Consider the following 22,407-nt stretch of genomic DNA (forward strand, 5'->3'; position numbering starts at 1 on the left):
TAAAAAAAAAAAAAAATTAACCTTCTTCCATTTCAGAAGTTACAAATTATTTGATAAATATTTCAGATGACGTTCTTTACAGTTTTGCTTGATTTTCAGAGATTGAGAACAGAAAACAGACTCTTAAAACAGCGAATTGATACGCTGGAAAAAGTAAGTGTCCAAGAAACTGAAGCCTGAATTATGTTAATTCTAAATGTTTTGTTAATAACAGAGTAGCTGCATGAAGATTAATAATATGGTATTATTTCTGTTCTTTGTATTGATGGGCTTTCATAATAAGATTTGATTTTTTTAAAGTATATATGTACGGTAGTTGCTACTTTGTACGAAAACATAAGTGTGGGTATCATGGAATTCACTGGGAGAGGGGAATTAAAGTATATTTACAATGGCCAACAATCGAAAGTTGGCATCTTTCTACTGTGCATTAAGAAAAGAATTATTCATATTTGTGTAATAGTTCTTCCACATAAATTTTCCATTTCTTCGGTACTTACAATTAACTTAGAAAATATGAGAACCTATCTGGCTGCTGTCCATTTTTTCAGACTTGAATTACTTTTAGAAATTTTGTTTTTGTTTTAAGCTTATCACAGAAAATAAAACACAGGTGAATTAAAATGTTTGTCAATTGTTCAGTAAATCTGTGCTTGAGTTTATACTTAGATCAAATGATCATTCCCCCCTCATACTGCTGCAAATATACATAATTCCATGTTTTCAAGAACAGAATAGCTATCTTTATCCTTTTCCTTTGAAAAGCTGTGAAGATTGGAGTTTCTTTCAAATTCCAAATTAATTATGTCTCTGACTAAATATCAGTAATTTCTAATGGGATCAATAACTGTCTCCCATTTTGCCCCATCCTTTAATTCCTAGATGTACTGGACATACCGGTATATAAAAAATGACATGTAATCGTTTTAGAAAATTGGATCCTTTTATATGAGCCATGCTCCTCCCCCCACCCTTGACAGAGGATCAAGTATGTTCCAAATTCACCCTGTTTCATTAATTTTCAGAAGTGGGGAGAGAGAGAGAGAGGAGTACAAGTAATAGTGTCAGAATCAAGTTCTTAATGAAGGAAAAAATTGTGTCGGGCAGTTGCATAGTGAAGATGAAAATGTATTTGAACAGAAATAACTGGACCTAGCATAATTATGTAACACTCAGTTAGGTGCAGGATAGCAATGATAACAGTTTATTTTTAAAAATGAAGTGTTGCATATATCATTTAAATTCTTGATGCAGCATTGTTAGAAAATATGAATTAAAATGTACATAATGGAGCTGTGTCATGCCAGATATTTGTTCCATTTCAATCCGCTTATTTTAACCTGCAAAAGGTACTGCAAATATATTTATGACGTGAAATGTTTACCAATGAGAGGGCAATTTGTAAAACCCTACTTTTTGGGGGATTGTGAAAATACCGGTAACTTCTTCCAGAGGTGAAAGCTATGATTAATAGCTCATATTGGTCTGGTACTTATTTCAAGAACAGCAGAAAATCTGAAGCATAAGGAAATTGTCAAAAATATTCTATTTCTTCAATATTGCTGTTTTTATAATGCTATCGTTACTTTTGAAATGTTTACTTCTGGGGCAGAATTTTATTTTGTTCTCATTAGTAGAGGTAGCAATAACTGCAAGAATTGGAGAATCTATCCAAATTTTCTGCTCTATGCCTAAACAGTGGGAATTCATTTTCATACTAGCAGTGGGTGTTTATTATTTTTGACCCAAATAAGATGAAGATATTGCTCATTGTGTTTTATTTAAGTAGCATAATGTGGTTTTCACACATCAGTTCTTCAGGTTTTCTGTAATATTAAAAAAAAGTAATTATCAAAGTAAATATATGATGGAAATATCTAATTCAGTATAATCAAATCTTGCTCCTATAATATATATATTTTTAAAATCTTAGCAGTGGGTAGAATTAATAGAATTAATTAATCTTGAAATATTCTTGAACTTCTCTTATTTGGCATGTTTCTAACCGGTCTCAGATTTGGAAAACCTGTTGGCTCTTAATAAGGGCTAGTATTCCTTTTTTCCATCATATGAATAAATTATGTCATGCTACATTCTTATAAGGTTTTTAGAGACCCGTCTCCATTTTAGGAAAGGTTGAAATGTAAGGGGAGCTTAATAAATATGAGTGTCCATCTTCTAGGATAGATCATGCTATGCGTTGCTTTTAAATCTAGGTAGGTCAGTATCCCTGGGAAGGGCTATGATTTAGGAAGTGTTCTTGAATGATTAGCTAGTACCTTTCTTCGAACATTATTAATGTATTTTGATGTCTATCAATAAGACATCAGTGAGAGCCCTCTTTCTCAGCTGTAGAAAGCTTGTTGCCACTCATAGCATGAAATATAATCCATTCTTTCTTCCCTGATAGATATTCAGTGGGAATAGATAGAATTCCTTTTTTCTGATACTTAATTGCACCTTTAAAAAAATTCAAAACATAAAAGAGCCATAAAAGTTCTTGATCCCAAAACTTAGTTCTTCTTCCCTAGGAACGTGATGGCAAACCTATGGCACGCGTACCACATGTGGCATGCGGAACCATATCTGAGGACACACCAGGTATTGCCTTATGTCAGCTCCAGCGGCATGTGCTTGCTGGTCAGCTGATTTTTGGCCTTTGCCCTCCCCAGTTTTTAGTTTTCGCCGTCCTCAGGTTTCAGGAAACTTCTGGAGTCTGGGGAGGGCAAAAAATGGCCCAATGGGCCTACTGGAAGTCCAGAGGCTTCAGTGAGGCCTGGGCACATGCGCGGGGAATACAGGGGGTTTGTGTGCATATGTGCGGGGGAGGGCATTGCATTATGGGTGTGGGCACGTTGCGCGTTGAGTGCTCTCTTTTGGCACCCAACCAAAAAAAGGTTTGCCATCACTGCCCTAGGATATGGTTACTCCCCATAATGAGACTCCCCTTCCTTAGTATGTTCTGAGGAAATATTACTTGTTACTAAAAGTTTCTGTCTTGGATCTCACAAAGTAGGATGGAAATTGCCTTCCTAAATCATCATTTTAGAAAAGGATTAAAATCTCAACTATCTTGTCTATGGTATAAAATTTTCCTAATCTGTACGTATCAAGAAATTTGCTTAATCTAATCTGCTAGTACAAACACATTTTAATTTAGCTATATCCTTTGCTTCTTAAAGCAAATTTTGTATGTGGATCTGCTGATTTATCTTATTCCAAGTTGCTGTATTTATAGATGGAAATTTTGGATACATTTGTGGTTAACGTGGATGTTTCTGGATTGAAAAATGACAAAATATTTGAATTATTCTGAAAGTTCTCTTCCATTGTAAATGGTAAATTAGCCATGTTTGGCTAAAATTAGCCATATTTCATTTGCATACTTCAGCTCTCCATACCTGACTTTTTCATTACTGAATTCTTATTCCTTAAATCCTATTTAGCACAAGTAGTTCCGCCTTTTTTGGGTAGCCAAACTTTAAAAATATGCTCAGATTATGCCTTCTTTCAATTTGTAACACTTTGATCAAATATATTCTACAGGTAACTGCAGAATTCTCTAAGCAAGGAGCTATTGAACTTTAAAGAAAAATGTAGAATTATGAGATTACTAGATGGACCATGAGGTCTTTTTCTGCCGTCAATCTTCTATGTTTCTATGAAATGTTATTTTTCAAAATCAATTAGACTATGCTACTGAAAAATTTGACTATTGGGAAAGTGTTTATTTTATTTATTCATCAAATTTCTAATGAATTCTTTTATTGCATTGGGAAAGTAGGTAAAATTTGAGCATAATCCTCTGTTTTTACTCTGTTGCTTTGTTTCTCCTTTCTCTTATTTCTGTCTGAATTTTTCCCCTTTTTGTAGGAAAGTGCTTCCTTGGCAGATAGATTGATACAGGTATACTACTTTAGTATTTCACACTAATTATTTTCTCTGCTACCAGACAAGCCCTTAGCTTTCTATTTTTAATGCATGGATAACTACATGCAATTTCATATGAAATGTTTACTGTAATTAAATCCAGCAATTGTGCCATATCAGATAATATTTAAGCACATGCCTGCATGTTACTTCTAATAACATCCAGGATTCTTAATCATTGGTGGGCTCTCATCTTTTGCCACTAATTACTATGAACTTGTAACAGATGTGTGCATGCACAAATGAAGTAATAAATGCATGAACAGAATTTCAACTGAACGCAGGTACACAGCTGATCTTGCTTAAGGATACTAAACATTTTAAGGCGGTGCAGTTACTAAACTGCTTTACTTTACTAATGTATTGGCTGTTAACATTTATGTGACGATTTGCAAGATCTTAACCGTATGGCAGAATAAATGTATAAAACTTTCGGTCTTCCCCGGATCGACCTTCCAATTGCTTTAAAAAGAAAATTATGTCCGAAGGGACAAGTTACGAGGGCCCAAGAAGCTGAGGAAAACTATCTTACAAAACGGGAGTTGGCCACTATCAAACAACAGAGTGATGAGGCCATTACTAAACTAGAGCAAGCTGAGAATACCATCAGAGAGCTCCAGCAACAGCAACAATGGGTAAGGCTGATAGCACCTTGATCTCTGGTCTTCCTCCTTTTCTTGTGCTTATTTATGTTCATTATGGCTTGGTTTCTGTTCTGTCCTATTCTGTTCTTCCAAATACACTGAATATGGTTGAATCTTCATTGGCAAAAGAAAAACTGAAGAATCCCTAATGAATCTAATTTACTCCAAAGCAAAACCTATTAATTTTAATGAGCCAACTTCCTAATATATTTCCTGATGATCACATGTGGCATATACTGTTCTGCCGGACTCTATGGTAGGAGCCTCCCAAAAATTCAAAGGTACAAATTTCAGACACACACACGTTTGAAAATTCAAAACAATGTTCTTTATCACAAAATTCAAAATAAACTAAGCACTCTTTTTGTATTGCAAAGAGCACTCGTCCCAAAACAACCTGGTAGTTTGTACAAGTCCCTTATCAGTTCGTAAGTACTTAGCTTGCAGCTGTGAAGAAAGTCACAGCCCTTCTTCATGTAGTGAAACACACTTTGCTCTGCTTTGGTTTCAAAGTGGTGAAAAGTCAACAAACAAAGGCCGGAGTCAGCAAGACATTCATGAAACACACCGATCAGATAATTCTCCACAACGGCCAAATCCACACGCTGCTATTTATAGCAGCAGCACTAATTACAGTAGCCCCACCCAACCACAGGTGGCCTCATTTACTTTTGTAATAATCCTTTAGTTGTTGCTCCCTATGCATCACTCTACGCATGCGTGGATGTGTCATTAATTCTTGTTCAGAATCCAGAGATGATACAGATGATTGATCTCCTCCTGGGCTGTCTGCCAAACTCTCCTCCTCCCTCTCACTCAGGCCTCCTTGGTCAGAGGAGACTTCGTCGGCAGATTCCACTGGGAGCAAAACAGACCTGCAGCATGTGGATGTCTCCCCCACATCCACCTGCACATTCCTTGGGGCAGGAGCTGGGCCAGAGCTAATCACAACATATACAAGCAAAAGACTAGAAGGTGTAATTAGAGCAGGGGTCCCCAACCTTCAGTTGGTGGATTTGAACCTGGCCGTGGCATGCCAGAAACCAGGCCGTGCAAACAAGTGAAACCCCATCCCCTCCAATTTGCAGAAAAATCTCTCTCCACGGAACCGGTCCCTGGTACCCCAAAGATTGGGGACCTCTGAATTACTGGATTCCTATCTTTCTTTCTATTTCTACTCATAGTGTTATGTGGCTAGATATATAATTTGACAATTTTTTGTGAAATTTAAAAAGCACTTAGAAGGGGATGATAAAAGCATTTTACTATGTATCATTAAGTTGTCAATGTAATGTGCTAGAGTTACCATTAAAAGCTATTAGCTGTAATCAACTTACCGGTAATGCTCTCCAAATATGATAGACTGCAATTTCCAATTTTCCCGCTAGTAATTTTGGGAGTTTGACCCATTTGGAGGGCACCTGTTTGGATAAAGTTAGAACCTGAATTGTACAGGTTTTTATGAAATGTATTAGTTATATTCCATAATAAATAAATAAATAAATATGCATATTTGGGTCAAATAAGTTTCACCAAAATAAAAATATTGTTGTTTTGTATCTGAATATAAATAGTCCTCAACTTACAATACTTTGGTTAAAGTTACAACTGCATTGAAGAAAGTGTCTTATGACCATTTTTAACACTTATGACCATTACAGAATCCCCATGATCACGTGATTCACATTCAGATACTTGGCAACTGATTCACATTTATGACGGTTGCAATGTTCCAGAGTCATGTGATCACCTTTTGCGAGTCAAGCAAAGTCAATGGGAAAGCCAAGATTCACTTAATAACCGTGTTACTAATTTAAGAACTGCAGGGATTCGCTTAACAAATACGGCAAGAAAAGTCGTAAAATGGGACCAAACTTGCTTAATAGATTTCTCATTTAGCAACATAAATTTTGGGCTCAATTATGGTCGTAACTCGAGGACTACCTGTATATAGAAACTTTTTTGTTTTGTTTGTACTGTTTGAAGATGATTTTTTCAAACTAGAATTGGTTTCAGCTTTACTGTGTAGAAAATAACTTTGAAACGTTGCTAAACCTGTTTTATTTGTTCACTAGCAAATAATTGGTAACTAAGAAATACCTTGTAGCCTGGTACTTCTGTTGAGAAGGTTGGATTAGGTCAGTGATGCTGAACCTTTTTTGGTTCATGTGCCAAAAAGGGGGGTCACAGGGGAGGTCGCATGTATGCATGCCCACACCCATAAATGCATGCGCCCCCCCTGTGCATTTATGCATGACAACCCCAATCCCCCCCCCCCCGGCTCCCAGCACATGATGGCACGCCCATTTTTCGCTCTCCCTAAGTTTCAGACCTTTCCAGGAGCCTAGGGAGGAGAAAAAACAGGCCTACCCCACCCCCTCTGGAGGCTGAAAACAGGCTGTTTTCCAAAGGCCTGAAAATTAGCTGGCTGGCACGCCGGACCTGAGCTCACATGCCATAGGTTCCCCATCACGGGCTTAGATAATGATAATAGTGAGAGTGATGTTATGGAAGCAGAAGAAAAAATAACATTTCCATTAGGCAAGAATACCTTTACCATGGTTAGGTTCTAGCAGAACTAATAACGAAGAAAACAGAAGTACAAGACTTGATTTGAATCTTAAGGATTCTGTGGAACAGATGGATGATTAGCTCTCATATGAAAGAGATTGTTGTTCTTCATTAATTCATGTGTGAAAAAAATAGATTATGGAGACTAACTCTCTCCCTTGCTTCTTGTCTTCCAACCCATGATTGCAAATTGCATGTCAGGATGGAATGTAACAAACTATTGTTACTGCCTACTGGTGACAACTTAGAAATGTAGAGAGTTGTAATGGGATAGGACTCACAAAGAAAATATATGGTAGCTTTCTGGAGATAATTACAGTTTTTCCAGTATAGAAGATGGCTTTTCAGAAGTTTATCCAATAATAAAGTTTTGCTTGTAAGCACTTCCAGAATTCTTAGACTATAGTCTTTTACATTAATCATTAATCCTGCTACTGCGATTCTTGCATTGCAAAATCAATGATTCAGTTTATTGTTTAACAAATGTGCGTTATTTTTAACATAAGAATTACAGTCTGATCAATAATATAAATAGCAGCATTAGAAATCTTTTTTTTAAAAAAGTTCTTAATATATATATGCAAGCATTTTTGGGGTTAATTTAGTTTAATTTTTAATCTTTGTTATATAACTTTATAATCTATTATAAATTCAGTTGAGAGGGAATGGCTACTGGAATAGTGTAATACAACTAATAAGTTCTGTTAATTGTTCTTTTGGTAAAACTTTATTTAAGCTTTATTTCTTCATATGGCCATTTCTGAATATTTTTAATCTTATTTTTTTCTCCTTTAATTGATTTTTTAAATTTTTTTTAGTATTGACAGTATATATTAACCGTCCATTATTTTAATGAGGTATAGATTTATCATCACAGTTCTTCTTCCCTCAGCTGAAAATTCTTACTCAATGCATCGATAAATTCTAAATTTTGGAAATACAGTGATACCTCGTCTTATGAACTTAATTGGTTCCAGGACGAGGTTTGTAAGGTGAAAAGTTTGTAAGACGAAACAATGTTTCCCGTAGTAATCAATGGAAAAGCGATTAATGCATGCAAGCCCAGAACTCACCCCTTTTGCCAGCTGAAGCGCCCATTTTTGCGCTGCTGGGAATCCCCTGAGGCTCGCCTCCATGGGAAACCCCACCTCCAGACTTCTGTGTTTTTGTGATGCTGCAGGGGAATCCCAGCAGCGCAAAAACGGGTGCTCTGCTGGCAACAGAAGTCCAGAGGTGGGGTTTCTAGCGAGGGGAGCCTCAGCGAAATTGCAGCATTGCAAAAAACATGGAAGTCCTTAAAACCCAAACCTCTGGACTTCCATGTTTTTGTGATGCTGCGATGTCGCTGAGGTTCCCCTCGCTGGGAAACCCCACCTCTGGACTTCCGTTGCCAGCGAAGTGCCCGTTTTTGCGCTGCTGGAATTTCCCTGCAGCATCACAAAAACACGGAAGTCCGGAGGTGGTGTGTCCCATGGAGGGGAGCCTCAAGGGAATCCCAGCAGCGCAAAAATGGGCGCTTCACTGGCAACAGAAGTCCCAGTGGCGGCGGCTTGGGTTTGTAAGGTGAAAATAGTTTGGAAGAAGAGGCAAAAAAATCATAAACCCCGGGTTTGTTTCTCAAAAAGTTTGTATGATGAGGGGTTTGTAAGATGAGGTTTCACTGTATAACCAAACAGAGCATATGCATGATTTATACTACAGGATTAGTCCAATCTCATACAAACAATCCTGGTGATTTAGCTTAAATTATGGAAATAAAAGACTAAATTCATATAGTATTCCACTTCTTTGAGGTGTCTAATACAAGCAAAACAAATTTTTCTTCTGAATTTGCATTTTGGTATTTGTGATATTTTCCAGATCCTGATACAGCATCTGTGCTTTGTGCTACATTCTAGTTCCAATTGATTTGTATTACCTTAAAAGAATTCAAAATTGCTTAGCATGTATATTCTAAGAATCTTCTGAGACAGCCATCAGACATAAATCATTGAATTCGATAGCCTTGGACAAGAATATAGACTCTTAAAATGATAGATAAGTGAATTACAAATTCATTTTGGCTGAGGCAATTAAAAAAGGGTACAGAAAGATTTTAGCATTGACTTGATAGCCATGAAGAATGTGGTGAGAAGTAATGGATAGATGCCACAGGAAGGAACTGAATGCTATATAAAGCATTCCCTATTTTTAAATCAGATGCTGCCTGCACATATTCAGTTCAAGTACCGTGACCTAAAATTTTCTTTCAGTGAAATTTCACCTTATAATGAATAATATCCAGAGCCTGTCGTCATTCCATGATTGTGTATTGTTTAAAAGCAAGGTTGTTTTTCTGAATATCTTATATTTGTATTGGATCCTTGCCTTATGGCAGGGGTAGGGAACGTTGGCTCTTCTGTGACTTGTGGACTTCAACTCCCAGAATTCCTGAGCTAGCATGATTGGCTCAGGAATTCTGGGAGTTGAAGTCCACAAGTCATAGAAGAGCCAACGTTCCCTACCCCTGCCTTATGGCCTCATTTAGAATTTTGTATCAGTAGCATTCTAACTAAGTGTATTTAAATATTATATGCTGTATTGCCGCACGAATCCCAGCGACCGATTAGGTCCCACAGAGTGGGCCTTCTCCGGGTCCCGTCAACTAAACAATGTCAGTTGGCGGGCCCCAGGGGAAGAGCCTTCTCTGTGGCGGTACCGGCCCTCTGGAACCAGCTCCCCCCGGAGATTAGAACTGCCCCTACTCTTCCTGCCTTCCGTAAACTCCTTAAAACTGAACTGAAACATCTCCCCCTAGGCATGTTTAATTTATACATGGTATGCTTGTGTGCGTGAAACATCTCCCCCTGGGCATGTTTAATTTATACATGGTATGTTTGTGTGCGTGTCTGTTAGTATATGGGGTTTTTTAAATCTTCAAATATTTTAAATTTAGTCGGATTATTTATGATTTGTTCCACTTGTTGTGAGCCGCCCCGAGTCTTCGGAGAGGGCGGCATACAAATCCAAATAATAATAAATAAATAAATAAAATAAATTGCTGCCTAAGGAAGGCTAAGATAATATAAAAAAATAATGTTGGATGTTCTAGAAGTAATTGTCTGCTATAATTAATTGTGGATTTTAAAAAGAATCTTCCATACCGAATGGCTTTCTTAAAAAGTCCTTTTTAAACTTTGATTGCTTTAAATCAGGGGTGTCAAACTCTCAGCCTGTAAGCCAAACTCACATGCTGGCCATGCCCTCCCCCAATTTAGTGAAAGGGGGGGAAAGTCCCAATATATCATGTGACGATGACGTGACGATATACCCCTGCTTTAAATTAAATGCCTTTGAAGGAGGACTCTGTCAAAAAAAGTAACATTTTTATTATGTTTCAAATACATATTCAGTTGAGAATAACTGGACATGAAGTTCAGATAATTAAACTGAATTTAAACGAATTGCCCTTAAAAAACAATACTTGGGCCTCGTTTAAATCTAACGTTTGTAAAAGTATTTTGACAACATGTACTCGTTACAAATGGTTCCTGGTCTTTGAAAATGTTTTAAAAGGTGGTACCTTGCAGAAAAGTGTGCATTAAGTATACAAAATATCTAATATGTTTAATTTTATAGCACCAGAAGTAGATTTTCTTTCCCAGGGTAGAATATAAATATAAAAATATACCCTCTCATTTTTCATGCAAAAATTAACGACCAGTTCTTTAAAACCTTGAAATAAATTTAGATTGCACAAATCAAAATTGAAATTGTGATGGTTCAAAGACTCCTGTAAAGACTTATGGAATCCATAGCTCATAAGTTAAGATGCTTTGCTCTCTATTTGCATAAAACGTTTCAGAAAGTCAGTGCACTATTTTGGAGGCTTTGGGAAATTGTCTCTTCCCTTCCTTATTTCATTTAGAAAGCTTAAATTTTTAGAGAAGGGAGTCTCAGTTTTTCAGGTTTAAGTGTATGTCATAATGTATATCTTCTTTCCCAGGTCAATGAATCACAGATTTTTGCCTATTAGGAAATAGTCAACATACGCTTGACCAGTATTTAAAACTCCTTGTAATTTAATGCCTTATGTTATGTTTTATAAGATGGAGTCCCCAATCCCCACTCCATGCGCTGGTGTTGGGTTGCAGCCTCTTTGGAACTGGGCAGCAGAAGTGGTGGGTGAATGCATATGGGTGTGCATGTGCATATACATCTGCATTTGTGAAAGCGGCATTCACACTAAATCATCCCCTCCACCCCTACTGCCGCTGGTCTGCCAGTCTGGAAAATTTGGGGGGAATGCTGCTATAAGATGTAAGCTGCCCCGAGGATAAGAATGATATTTGCAATAAATTACAGTGACAAAATCTTGTCGAAAAGAAAGTCAATTATCTATTGTGCAGTTGCATAGTTGCAGCCAGTTAAGCCAATGTATTAAATACTGTTGACGTTTAGATAAAGACAAGCAGGATATGAGAGTGTATTTGATGATGTTGTGATTTGTTGGCTCTAATTTTACTCAGAGGTGAAATCCTTAATGCAGGACGCATAAGGTTGTTTGGCAATGCCCACATATTTCCTTGATAAACTCTCAATTACATTTGATAATGCACAGGTTCTGTTAACAAACTCTTGATCGCTGTGGGTAGATCTCTTTACTTTATTTTCAGCAATGAAAAGAATGGCTCTAGCTGCTTTGTTCATAATAAACAGTGTGAAAATGAAAGATTCAGTTATTTTGTTAGTCATTGCTGCAGACTGGCTGACTCAGATTACCTATAATTGGAAAAACACTGACTTAGTGTCTAAGTGGAAAAGTAAACATACCTTTTAGTCTTAAAATATTACCACCATATCTTTAGAACTGGGTGATTTGTTTGTCAAGTGGAACAAAACTTTAGCACTATCACAAAATGTTAATAATTTTGACTAATTGAGTAGTTTTTTTTAAAAAAAATTAGACCTTAAGAAAACTAGATCAGCATTCTTTCAGCTTTTAAAAACAATTTTAATTACATGTTTGGGTTAGGAAAAATCCACAATGGAAAGAAAACAAAGGTGTATATACTATCAAATTTTTGATAGGAGTAGCATTATCTTTGTTGTGATGCTGTAGGTCTGGTGAGAAATATTTTAGAGAAAGAAGTGTTTCTGTTTCCAATAGTACTGTTTATAAAAGTCTTTTTGTCTGCTTTATTGTGTGCACGATTTTGCATTTTAAGATATCTCCTTCCCTTCTGTTAACACCGATGTTGGATTTACTTGCTATGTAGCATAAGAGCAGTTCCCATCACAATGAAGACTTTGTGCTGCAGTTGCAAAGAGAGTTGATCGAAGCAAAACTAAGTGAAGCTGAATCACGCAGTGCCCTGAAGGAAATGCAGGATAAGGTTCTTGATATGGAAAAGGTAAGTCAAACTATGAATGCTCTGTAGAAACAAAATTTTCCAAATCCTTTGACCATTACATACTTTGCATAACATACAATAATAGAATTGGAAGGGACCTCATAAGTCTTCTAGTCCAACCCCTTGGTCAAGCAGGAGACCCTGTAATTTCAGACAAATGGTTAACCAGTCTCTTTCAGCTGTGGCGAGAGGGGCGTTTGCCCAGGTTCGCCTGGTGCACCAGTTGCGGCCCTATCTGGACTGGGAGTCACTGCTCACAGCAGTGTTCCCTCTAATTTTTTTTTGGGGGGGCGGAAAAGTATATTGTCTGAGCGGCAGTCCCTTTGGGACTGGGCGGCACAGAAATAATAAATAAATAAAAAACAAAAAAACAAAAAAACAAACAAATAAAAAACCCACCCTGTTTTGCCTCAGAGAATTTCAAAATAAAATACTGTACTGTGTGTCTATAACAGTGAGCTCATAATAGGGCAACTCTATCAATATCAAAATGCCACTTAAATAGTTGAGCTAGTTTCAAACTAGATTTTGATTTTCTTTCTCTCTTCCTTACTCCCATTCTTTTTCTTTCTCTTTTCCTTCCTCTCTTTTTTCTATCTGTTTCTCTCTCTTCCTCTCTTCCTCTCTCTCTCCTTCCCTTTCACTCTTTCCCTCTCAGCTTCTGGGCAGGTTTGGAAAACTCTGAGTTGATGATGATTTTTAAGTGAGCGATTGCTCACTGCTCAGCTTAGAGGGAACTATGGCTCACAGTCACTCATGCCCTCATCACCTTGAGGTTCGACTACTGCAACGCTCTCTACATGGGGCTACCTTTGAAGAGTGTTCGGAAACTTCAGATCGTGCAGAATGCAGCCGTGAAAGCAATCATGGGCCTCCCCAGATATGCCCATGTCTCTTCAACACTCCGCGGCCTGCACTGGCTGCCGATCAATTTCCAGTCACAATTCAAAGTGTCGGTTATGACCTATAAAGCCCTACATTGCATCGGACCAGGATACCTCCGGGACTGCCTTCCGCCGCACGAATCCCAGAGGCCGATTAGGCCCCACAGAATTGGCCTTCTCCGGGTCCCGTTGACTAAACAATGTCATCTGGCGGGACCCAGGGGAAGAGCCTTCTTTGTGGCGGCCCTGACCCTCTGGAACCAACTCCCCCCAGAGATTAGGACTGCCCCCACCCTCCTTGCCTTTCATAAGTCATTAAAAACTCATCTTTGCCACCAGGCATGGGGAAATTGACACACAGCCCAATTGTCAAGGTTGGTGTATGGTTTGATTGGATTGTGTGATTATTTTATTATAAGGGTTTTAAATTGTATTTTTTAAAAATTGGATTTGTACACTGTTTATGTTGTTGTGAGCCGCCCCGAGTCTTTGGAGAGGGGCAGCATACAAATCTAATAAATAATAATAATAATAATAATAATAATAATAATAATAATTATTATTATTATTATTATTATTATTATTATTATTATTATTATTATGAAAGTCTTCAGTGATGGAGCACTTATAACTTCTGAAGGTGAGCTATTCCATTGATTGATCACTCTCACCATTACGAAATTTCTCCTTAGTTCTATATTCTTCTCTCCTTGATTAATTTTCCAGCCATTGTTTCTTATCTTGCCTTTTGGTGCTTTGGAAAAAAAAAATCCATTAAAATTGAATACAGGTAGATGATAAACATGGTTCAGTTTTAATTACTTTAAAATAAAATGTTTGTTCATGAAATAATTGGATGTCTGTAATTAGATTTAGTTAAAGATACTGAAGGACCATCTCATCCATATATTTCCATTTGTGCATTATATTTAGCATCAGGCACATTACTGTGTATTCAGTTATTTTTAGTACCACTGTGGGAAGATGACATGAGTCTTCTTTTGAAGCACCCAAGACATGGAGAATCCTTTGTATAGAATTTTGACCCTTGCTATAAATTATTAATGCAGGCTGAGGATTTGTCTCTTTTTATTGTTTTCTCTATATAACAACAGTCAAGCTAACTTTGAATACCTCCCATTTACGACTGTATGACTGTAACTTGTTGCTTGTATCCTTAAGATTTGTATTAATATTGATTGTTTCCTCATTGCTTATTTCAGTGTTTCCCAACCTTGGCAACTTGAAGATATTTGGACTTCAGCTCCCAGAATTCCCCAGCCAGCTAATGCTGGCTGGGGAATTCTGGGAGTTGAAGTCCGGATATCTTCAAGTTGCCACGGTTGGGAAACACTTGCTTATTTGACCCCTATGACCATCACTAAGTGGTCACTAAATGATTCTTGACAAATGTATCTTTCTCTTTTATGTACACTGAGAGCATATGCACCAAAGACAATTTATTTATTGGCCAATCATACTTGGCCAATAAAAAATTCTATTCTATTCTAAAATGTATTGTAATTTATGGAGTTTTTTAAAAAAAAATTGCATCCTGAACTGAAGGTGATGATCTTATCTGAGTATTGCCATTTCCCGACAGTTCAGACATAATTGTTGTCTATGCCAGAGAATAATAGTTGAAAGCAGTGTTCCCTCTAATTTTTTGGGGGGGTGGGCGGAAAAGTATAGTGTCTGAGCGGCAGGCCCTTCAGGACTGGGCGGCACAGAAATAATAAACAAACAAACAAACAAATAAAAAACCCACCCTGTTTTGCCTCAGAGAATTTCAAAATAAAATACTGTACTGTGTGTCTATAACAGTGAGCTCATAATAGGGCAACTCTATCAATATCAAAATGCCACTTAAATAGTTGAGCTAGTTTCAAACTAGATTTTGATTTTCTTTCTCTCTTCCTTACTCCCATTCTTTTTCTTTCTCTTTTCCTTCCTCTCTTTTTTCTATCTGTTTCTCTCTCTTCCTCTCTCTCTCCTTCCCTCTCACTCTTTCCCTCTCGGCTTCTGGGCAGGTTTGGAAAACTCTGAGTTGATGATGATTTTAAGTGAGCGATTGCTCACTGCTCAGCTTAGAAGGAACTATGGTTGAAAGTACAGTAAAAAAAGAAAAGTTGTCTTCAAATTGAAGTCAACCCTTCATTACATGGTGGCTTTATGGGAACATCCACATAGTTTTCTTGGCAGCTTGCCTGCTTGCTCGATTTATTTGATTCATGTTCCATCTTTTATTTAGGAGCTCATAGGAGACACTGGTGTCTCCTATTTTCCTCCAGAACAACAAGTCTGTAAAATACATCGTGCTGAGATGAGAAGATAGACCGGCTCAAGCGCTCAGACAGCTTTGGGGGCTGAGGGTAGACTCATCTAGGTCTCCTCTAGGATCTGGGTCTCCTGATTCAACACTGTGACCACCTTACTACAATGATTCAGTGTGGGAATGGCTTGGCGTTACTTTTTTCTGGGTTGCCTTTTCAACTTTCCAGCCTAAGTCTATATCCTTGAAGTTTCCCCACTCAATATTTCTAAGCCAAAATAAGGTCAGCCAAAGAGATCTTTTTGTGTTGTCATCATTACAGTTTTTTAATCACTACAGTGAAGAAATACCGTAAATAGCATGCTCCTTCCAAAATGAAAGCTTTCCCTATTTGAAGAGGAGGGATGGGTTTTATATTCTGAATTGTTAGAGCATAACTGCTAGTAAATTATCCCATAGCTGCAAAAGGTAGATAATGTGCCAATATTGTGCCTTTTGTCATTTTCTGCAGAGGAACAGCTCTTTGCCTGATGAAAATAATATTGCTAGCCTTCAAGAAGAATTGATTGCAGTGAAATTAAGAGAAGCAGAAGCTCTTACGGGTTTCAAAGAACTTCGGCAGCAAGTTAAAGATTTGGAAGAACACTGGCAGGTAATTCTGTGCAGATGAACACTAAGCCCCTAAATCAATTTGGCAATAAATTGTGTATGATGGAATCAATGCGAAGAGCAAATGAGTCAGTAAATGAACTCTATCTTATGGTTGGGAAAGCCCAGCATTTATTTTGAATGCTTTTAGCAAACAAGAGTTCTGATTTTTTTTCTTAAGCTGATATTGTTTTAAACCATCCGGGTGAAAGGCAGCCTACTCCAAAACATATTTTCTCAGAAGGAACTGCAGTTGAATACAGTTTAGTGGGAATAACTGTGAATGAAATTAAAACCTCATCTTATATTATTCTATTGCTGGAATGTAAACTTTGAAAAATAACTCTTGAGCACAGCAGCAGATACGGAGAAACTAAATATTGCACTGTGGGATAGATAGAAATTTTTTTTGGAGGTATATTAAGATATAGCCATGTTTTTTAGCGTCATCTAATTCGTACTTCTGGAAGATGGAAAGACCCACCTAAAAAAAATACTGTAAATGAACTTCAAGATGAGCTAATGACAGTCAGACTCCGAGAAGCAGAAACGCAAGCTGAATTAAAAGAAATAAAACAGAGGATGATGGAAATGGACACTCAGGTAAGAAACAAAAATTATTGAATATCTGGTGTTGCATAGTATATCCATGAAAACACAATATTTGAAAAGCACATATGAAATTACTAGTGCTTTCTCTGGAACAGGAAAGATCATAATGCTATAATTTAAGGAACCCTCTATCTGTGATGCTCGTTGGGTGATTCTGGGTTATGTTCCCTTTTTCCCCTGCATACAATTTCTTAAGATTTAATGACAGTAAGTACTTGATTTACAACCACAATTGAGCCCAAAATTTATGTTGGTGAATGAGACATTTGTTAAGTGAGTTTCTGCTGGCACATGAGCCCTTGCCTTAGCTCAGCTACAACATGCATATGTGTACTGACCAGGTGGCACGCGGAGCCGTATCTGCTAGCAAGTGAGCTGTTCCCTAGCTCATCTCAAATGTGCATGTTTGTGCTAGCCAGCTTGCACAGAGGTTCTGGGAGGGTTTTTTTGGCTTCCAAAGAGCCTCCTGGGGGGGGGGGGGGGCATTTTTACCCTGCCCTTGCTCTAGGAAAGCCTTTGGAGCCCGGGGAGGGCGAAACATGAGCCTACTGGGCCCACCAGAAGTTGGGAAACAGGCCATTCCCAGCCTCTAGGGGGCAGGGGAAGCTGTTTTTGCCCTCACCGGGCATTGAATTATGGGTGTGGGCACTTGCGCATGCACAATAGCACGTGCACACACTCTTTTGGCACCCCGGGAAAAAAAAGGTTCACCATCACTGACCTAGACTATATTTTTTTTTACCACTGATAGGAACATTTTATGGGGTTTTTTTTAAATTTTCAAAGGTTTACTATTGGATATTTGCAAATAGATCTTTAAATAATATGTTTTATCTATGGTACGATGGAACAAGGTAAGACGATATATGGCGAGTAGAATCCGAGACCAAGCTACAAGGAATAAATTAGAATCACTCTATAATGGGGCGTGCATAAGTGTACCAGTGTGCCTTCCGTCCCCTGTCCAATTGTCTCTCCTTATCTCATTTATCTTTTATTCCTTTCAAATATGTTCACCTATACTTTTATATTTTTTCTTCTGTTCTTTTCTTTACTTATATTATTACATATCTTTCTCTTCAATGTGTATTATGTATTGGACAAAATAAATAAATAGATAAATAAAATAAATAAATAATATGTAAACAGATATTTTGCTCTTGAGTTAAAATAGTATATACAAGAAACACCTCCGGTTTGGTGTGGGTTTGAATGCTTGTCTGGTGGTGGGCACAAATCACAAAGCACCTGTTTTATGTTGTGTGTGTGTGTTCATATTTTTTTAAAAATCAATAAAAATATTAAATTAAAGAAAATGATATGTTTTATCTGTATGAATACTTAGATCCCGAAAACACAAATTGAGAATGTATGTCCTAAATTAAAACATTTAGGTTTTTGGTTAAATTGTAAGTTTCTTAGATCTGGTCCAATAGGGTCTAGTACCATGATAGCGAACCTATGGCACATGGAGTCATATCTGCTGGCATGTGAGCCGTTGCCCTAGCTCAGCTCCAATGTGTATATGTGCTCTGGCCCGTTGATTTTTGGCTCGTGCAGAGACTCTGAGTGGGTGTTTTCAGCCTCCAGACGGCTTCCGGGGGGGGGGGGTGTGGAGAAGGAGAGCGTTTTCGCCCTCCCCAGGCTCCAAGAAAGCCTCCAGAGCCTATGGGGCCCACGGGAAGTCAAGAAATGGAGGGGTTGTACATGCATGTATGGGGGCGGGGTAGCGGGGAGATCACGCACATGCACGGGGATGTGGGTGTGGGAAGATATTAAATTATGGGTGGCGGCATGGTTTTAAATTTAAATTATGTTAAAGGGTTAAATAAGGTCCAGGAGGGAAGTGTTTTTAATAGGAAAGTGAACACAAGAACAAGGGGACACAATCTGAAGTTAGTTGGGGGAAAGACCAAAAGCAACATAAGAAAATATTATTTTACTGAAAGAGTAGTAGATCCTTGGAACAAACTTCCACCAGACGTGGTTGGTAAATCCACAGTAACTGAATTTAAACATGCCTGGGATAAACATATATCCATCCTAAGATAAAATACAGGAAATAGTATAAGGGCAGACAAGATGGATCATGAGATCTTTTTCTGCTGTCAGTCTTCTATGTTTCTATGTTTTGGCGCCCAAGGGAAAAAAGGTTCACCATCACAGGCCTAGTATGTTATAACAGTAAAAACCAATTATTGAAGATGCAGGATCTCAAAAAGCAACAACACTGAGCAACTTTATGATATAATAGTACTGTGTGTTAAAAAGCACTATGAATTTAAATCCATTTATGACTTTTATCATGTTTCCTAGTTTAAACAACAGTTTTTGTAAGCTTTTCAGCCAGTAGGGGGTATAAGTGTTCTGTGTGATCATATATAAGCAGTGCACATGCTTACACAAACTCTCTCTCTCTCACACACACACACACGCGTGCGATCAAGTGTTATGCACACTGCGTAGGTAAGTTGTGGAGATGTTGTAGTTCTTTAGAAATTCACGAACTAGAATTCATGGAGCTATTCATGCTGGATATGCTGGCTGAAGCTATTAGGTCTTGTCACATATCATTCAAAACAGCAAAACCTAATGGATATAACATACCCGATTTCAATTAATTTACTGTTTCATTATGATATGTGTCTTGTTTATGAGAAATAACAGTTTATTAAAACAGGTGACTCTTTTATCAGGATCAGCTAAACTTATGGTCATAATGATCAGGTTAGCTATGCAGATTAGATGTGGTCATACTATAAATTGGGTGGGAATTGACTTTTCCATTTTCTGAGGGGGGTTTTTTGGGGGGGGTATCTTTTTTGATGATGTAAAACTACTATAAGGTCAATTTGTACAATTTTGGAATGTACAGATAACCCTCAATTTACAACAATTAATTTAGTGACCAAAGTTATTATGGCACTGAAAAAAAGGAACTTATGACCATTTTTCACAGTTACAATCTTTGCAGCACTCCATGATCAGATCATCGAAATTCAGATGCATGGCAACTGGTTCATTCTTATGACCATTGCTGTGTTCTGGGATCACATGATCCTCTTTTGCAATCTTCTGACAAGCAAAGTCAGTAGAGAAGCCAGATTCGCTTAACAACTAAGTTACTAACTTATCAACTGCAGTGATTCACTGAACAAGAAATATCGTAAAATGAGACAAAACTCACTTAACAAATGTCTCCCTTAACAACTGAAATTATTGGCTCAATTGTGATTGTAAATCGAGGACTACCTGTAGTTCAAAATAATTGACATCTTTTAGCTTGAAAACATTTATCTAGACTTCTACTTATGTATTAATTTATCCTTCCAAAAAAGAAACCAAAACTCTTCATGACAAAATCAAATCAGTTAGTACATTTAAGTCTAATTCTTTAAACCTCCAAAAAGGAAAATCTAGTCAATCAATACATTCATTAAATAATCCAATAGACTTGTAATATGTTATGCAAAATCATTGTAGCCATATTGTACATTGAATTAATTTCCCAACATTGCCCAAAGAAGCAAACATTTTTTAAAAACTTGGATCCATTGAAGTTCCATTATTGGCTATTCTGATTCTATTCCATAAATTATATCAATAACTTTAACATTAAATATATTTTTCAATTTTTGATAACATATTTAAGTCTATTTGATTTCAGAAACAGACTGAGAAAAAAAAGGATAGCATATCAGTTTATTTAAAACAATCAAGGCTTGTTATACTTTCTGAGAATCTCAATGCTTAAATTATGTATTGAATAGAAGAATAGAATAGAATAGAATAGAATTCTTTATTGGCCAAGTGTGGCTGGACACACAAGGAATTTGTCTTGGTGCATATGCTTTCAGTGTACTGTACATAAAAGAAAAATATACATTTGTCAAGAATCATCTGGTACAACACAATGATTGTCATAGGGGTCAAATAAGCAATGAAGAAACAATCAATATCAATAAACATCTTAGAATACAACCAACAAGTTACAGTCATACAGTCCTAAGTGGGAGGAAAAGGATGATAGGAATGATGAGAAAAAACTAGTAGAAATAGAAGTGCAGACTTAGTAAAAAGTTTGACAGTGTTGAGGGAATTATTTGTTTAGTAGAGTGATGGCATTCGGGAAAAAACTGTTCTTGTGTCTAGTTGTCTTGGTGTGCAGTGCTCTGTAGCAACGTTTTGAGGGTAGGAGTTGAAACAGTTTGTGTCCAGGATGCGAGGAGTCAGTAAATATTTTCACCACCCTCTTTTTGACTCGTGCAGTATAACAGGTCCTCAATGGAAGGCAGGTTGGCAGCAATTGTTTTTCCTGCAGTTCTGATTATCCTCTGAAGTCTGTGTCGGTCTTGTTGGGTTGCAGAACCAAACCAGACAGTTATAGAGGTGCAGATGACAGACTGAATGATTCCTCTGTAGAACTATATCAGCAGCTCCTTGTGCAGCTTTAGTTTCCTGAGCTGGTGCAGAAAGAAGATTCTTTGTTGTGCTTTCTTGATGATGTTTTTGATGTTAGGTGACCATTTTAGGTCTTGAGATATGATAGAATCTAGAAATTTGAAGGTTTCTACTGTTGATACTGTGTTGTCTAGTATTGTGAGAGGTGGAAGGATGGAAGGGTTTTTCCTAAAGTCTACCACCATTTCTACGGTTTTGATGTGTGTTATTAGGCAAGTAGGACCTTATCTAATTGTTGAGCATCCTTAACATAATTATTACAAAGTAAATAATTTAGAATAATAGTGATAATAGTAAATTGTCTAATAGTTGTCTGTTTTTGATAAATCCAGATTGAAGTGGGTGAATGATGGAAAGGTAATAATCACTGAGCCAACAAAATAGTTCATGTTTACATTAATTAAAAAGAAGGGTCTACAGCTGGCACAAAATTAAATAACCTAATTTTAAAATCAATGTTGTAAAGGTGCCATAAGAAGGTATCAATAGGTTACCAGATTTAAATCATTTATTTTAAACAGTGTTGAGTCGATAAATCTATAAGAAATGTATACCAATAGAAATTTAACTGGAATAAGAGTTTTCCCATTTTTCATCAATTGAATAAACTCCAAGATACTTTTTAATTTCAAAAGTGTTTTGAATATATCCATAGAGCAGGGGTGCCAAACACAGATTCATTCAGGGTGCAACTTGTTTTTGAGTTCGGCGGGCTGGGAGGTGTGGCCATGGATTGACTACCATAGGCGTGGCCATAGGGGCATTTGACACAGGCTCAAGATGCATTTTTCCCTTCTTTTCTTTCTTTCAACATGATCCATATGATCAGTTTCCTATCTCTTCTACCAGATATTAGCGGCAAACATTTATTATATAATTCTTCATACTCCACTAAACTTTTTATTTCTAAATTTATACCCAATTGTTTAATAGTAAATTGCTTTTCCGGGCAGAAAAGCTATTTATATTATTGTATTTTTATTATTCAATTA

The 22,407-nt window shown here is 37.2% G+C and overlaps 1 protein-coding gene across 4 annotated transcripts in view; it reads left to right on the top strand.

Moving 5' to 3' along the window:
- EVI5 (ecotropic viral integration site 5) overlaps positions 1-22,407 on the top strand; it is a 105,393-nt gene that overhangs the window by 41,070 nt on the left and 41,916 nt on the right. For 3 of the 4 annotated variants that reach the window (XM_070746561.1, XM_070746562.1, XM_070746563.1), the window contains 6 exons: positions 100-153; positions 3,874-3,906; positions 4,419-4,565; positions 12,404-12,538; positions 16,206-16,346; positions 16,787-16,945. In XM_070746561.1, coding sequence (XP_070602662.1) covers positions 100-153; positions 3,874-3,906; positions 4,419-4,565; positions 12,404-12,538; positions 16,206-16,346; positions 16,787-16,945 — 669 coding nt within the window. The remainder of the gene's footprint in view (positions 1-99; positions 154-3,873; positions 3,907-4,418; positions 4,566-12,403; positions 12,539-16,205; positions 16,347-16,786; positions 16,946-22,407) is intronic. The other variant, XM_070746564.1, reaches the window with a different exon arrangement.

Source organism: Erythrolamprus reginae, chromosome 3, assembly GCF_031021105.1.
Source record: "Erythrolamprus reginae isolate rEryReg1 chromosome 3, rEryReg1.hap1, whole genome shotgun sequence".
NCBI lineage: Eukaryota > Metazoa > Chordata > Lepidosauria > Squamata > Dipsadidae > Erythrolamprus > Erythrolamprus reginae.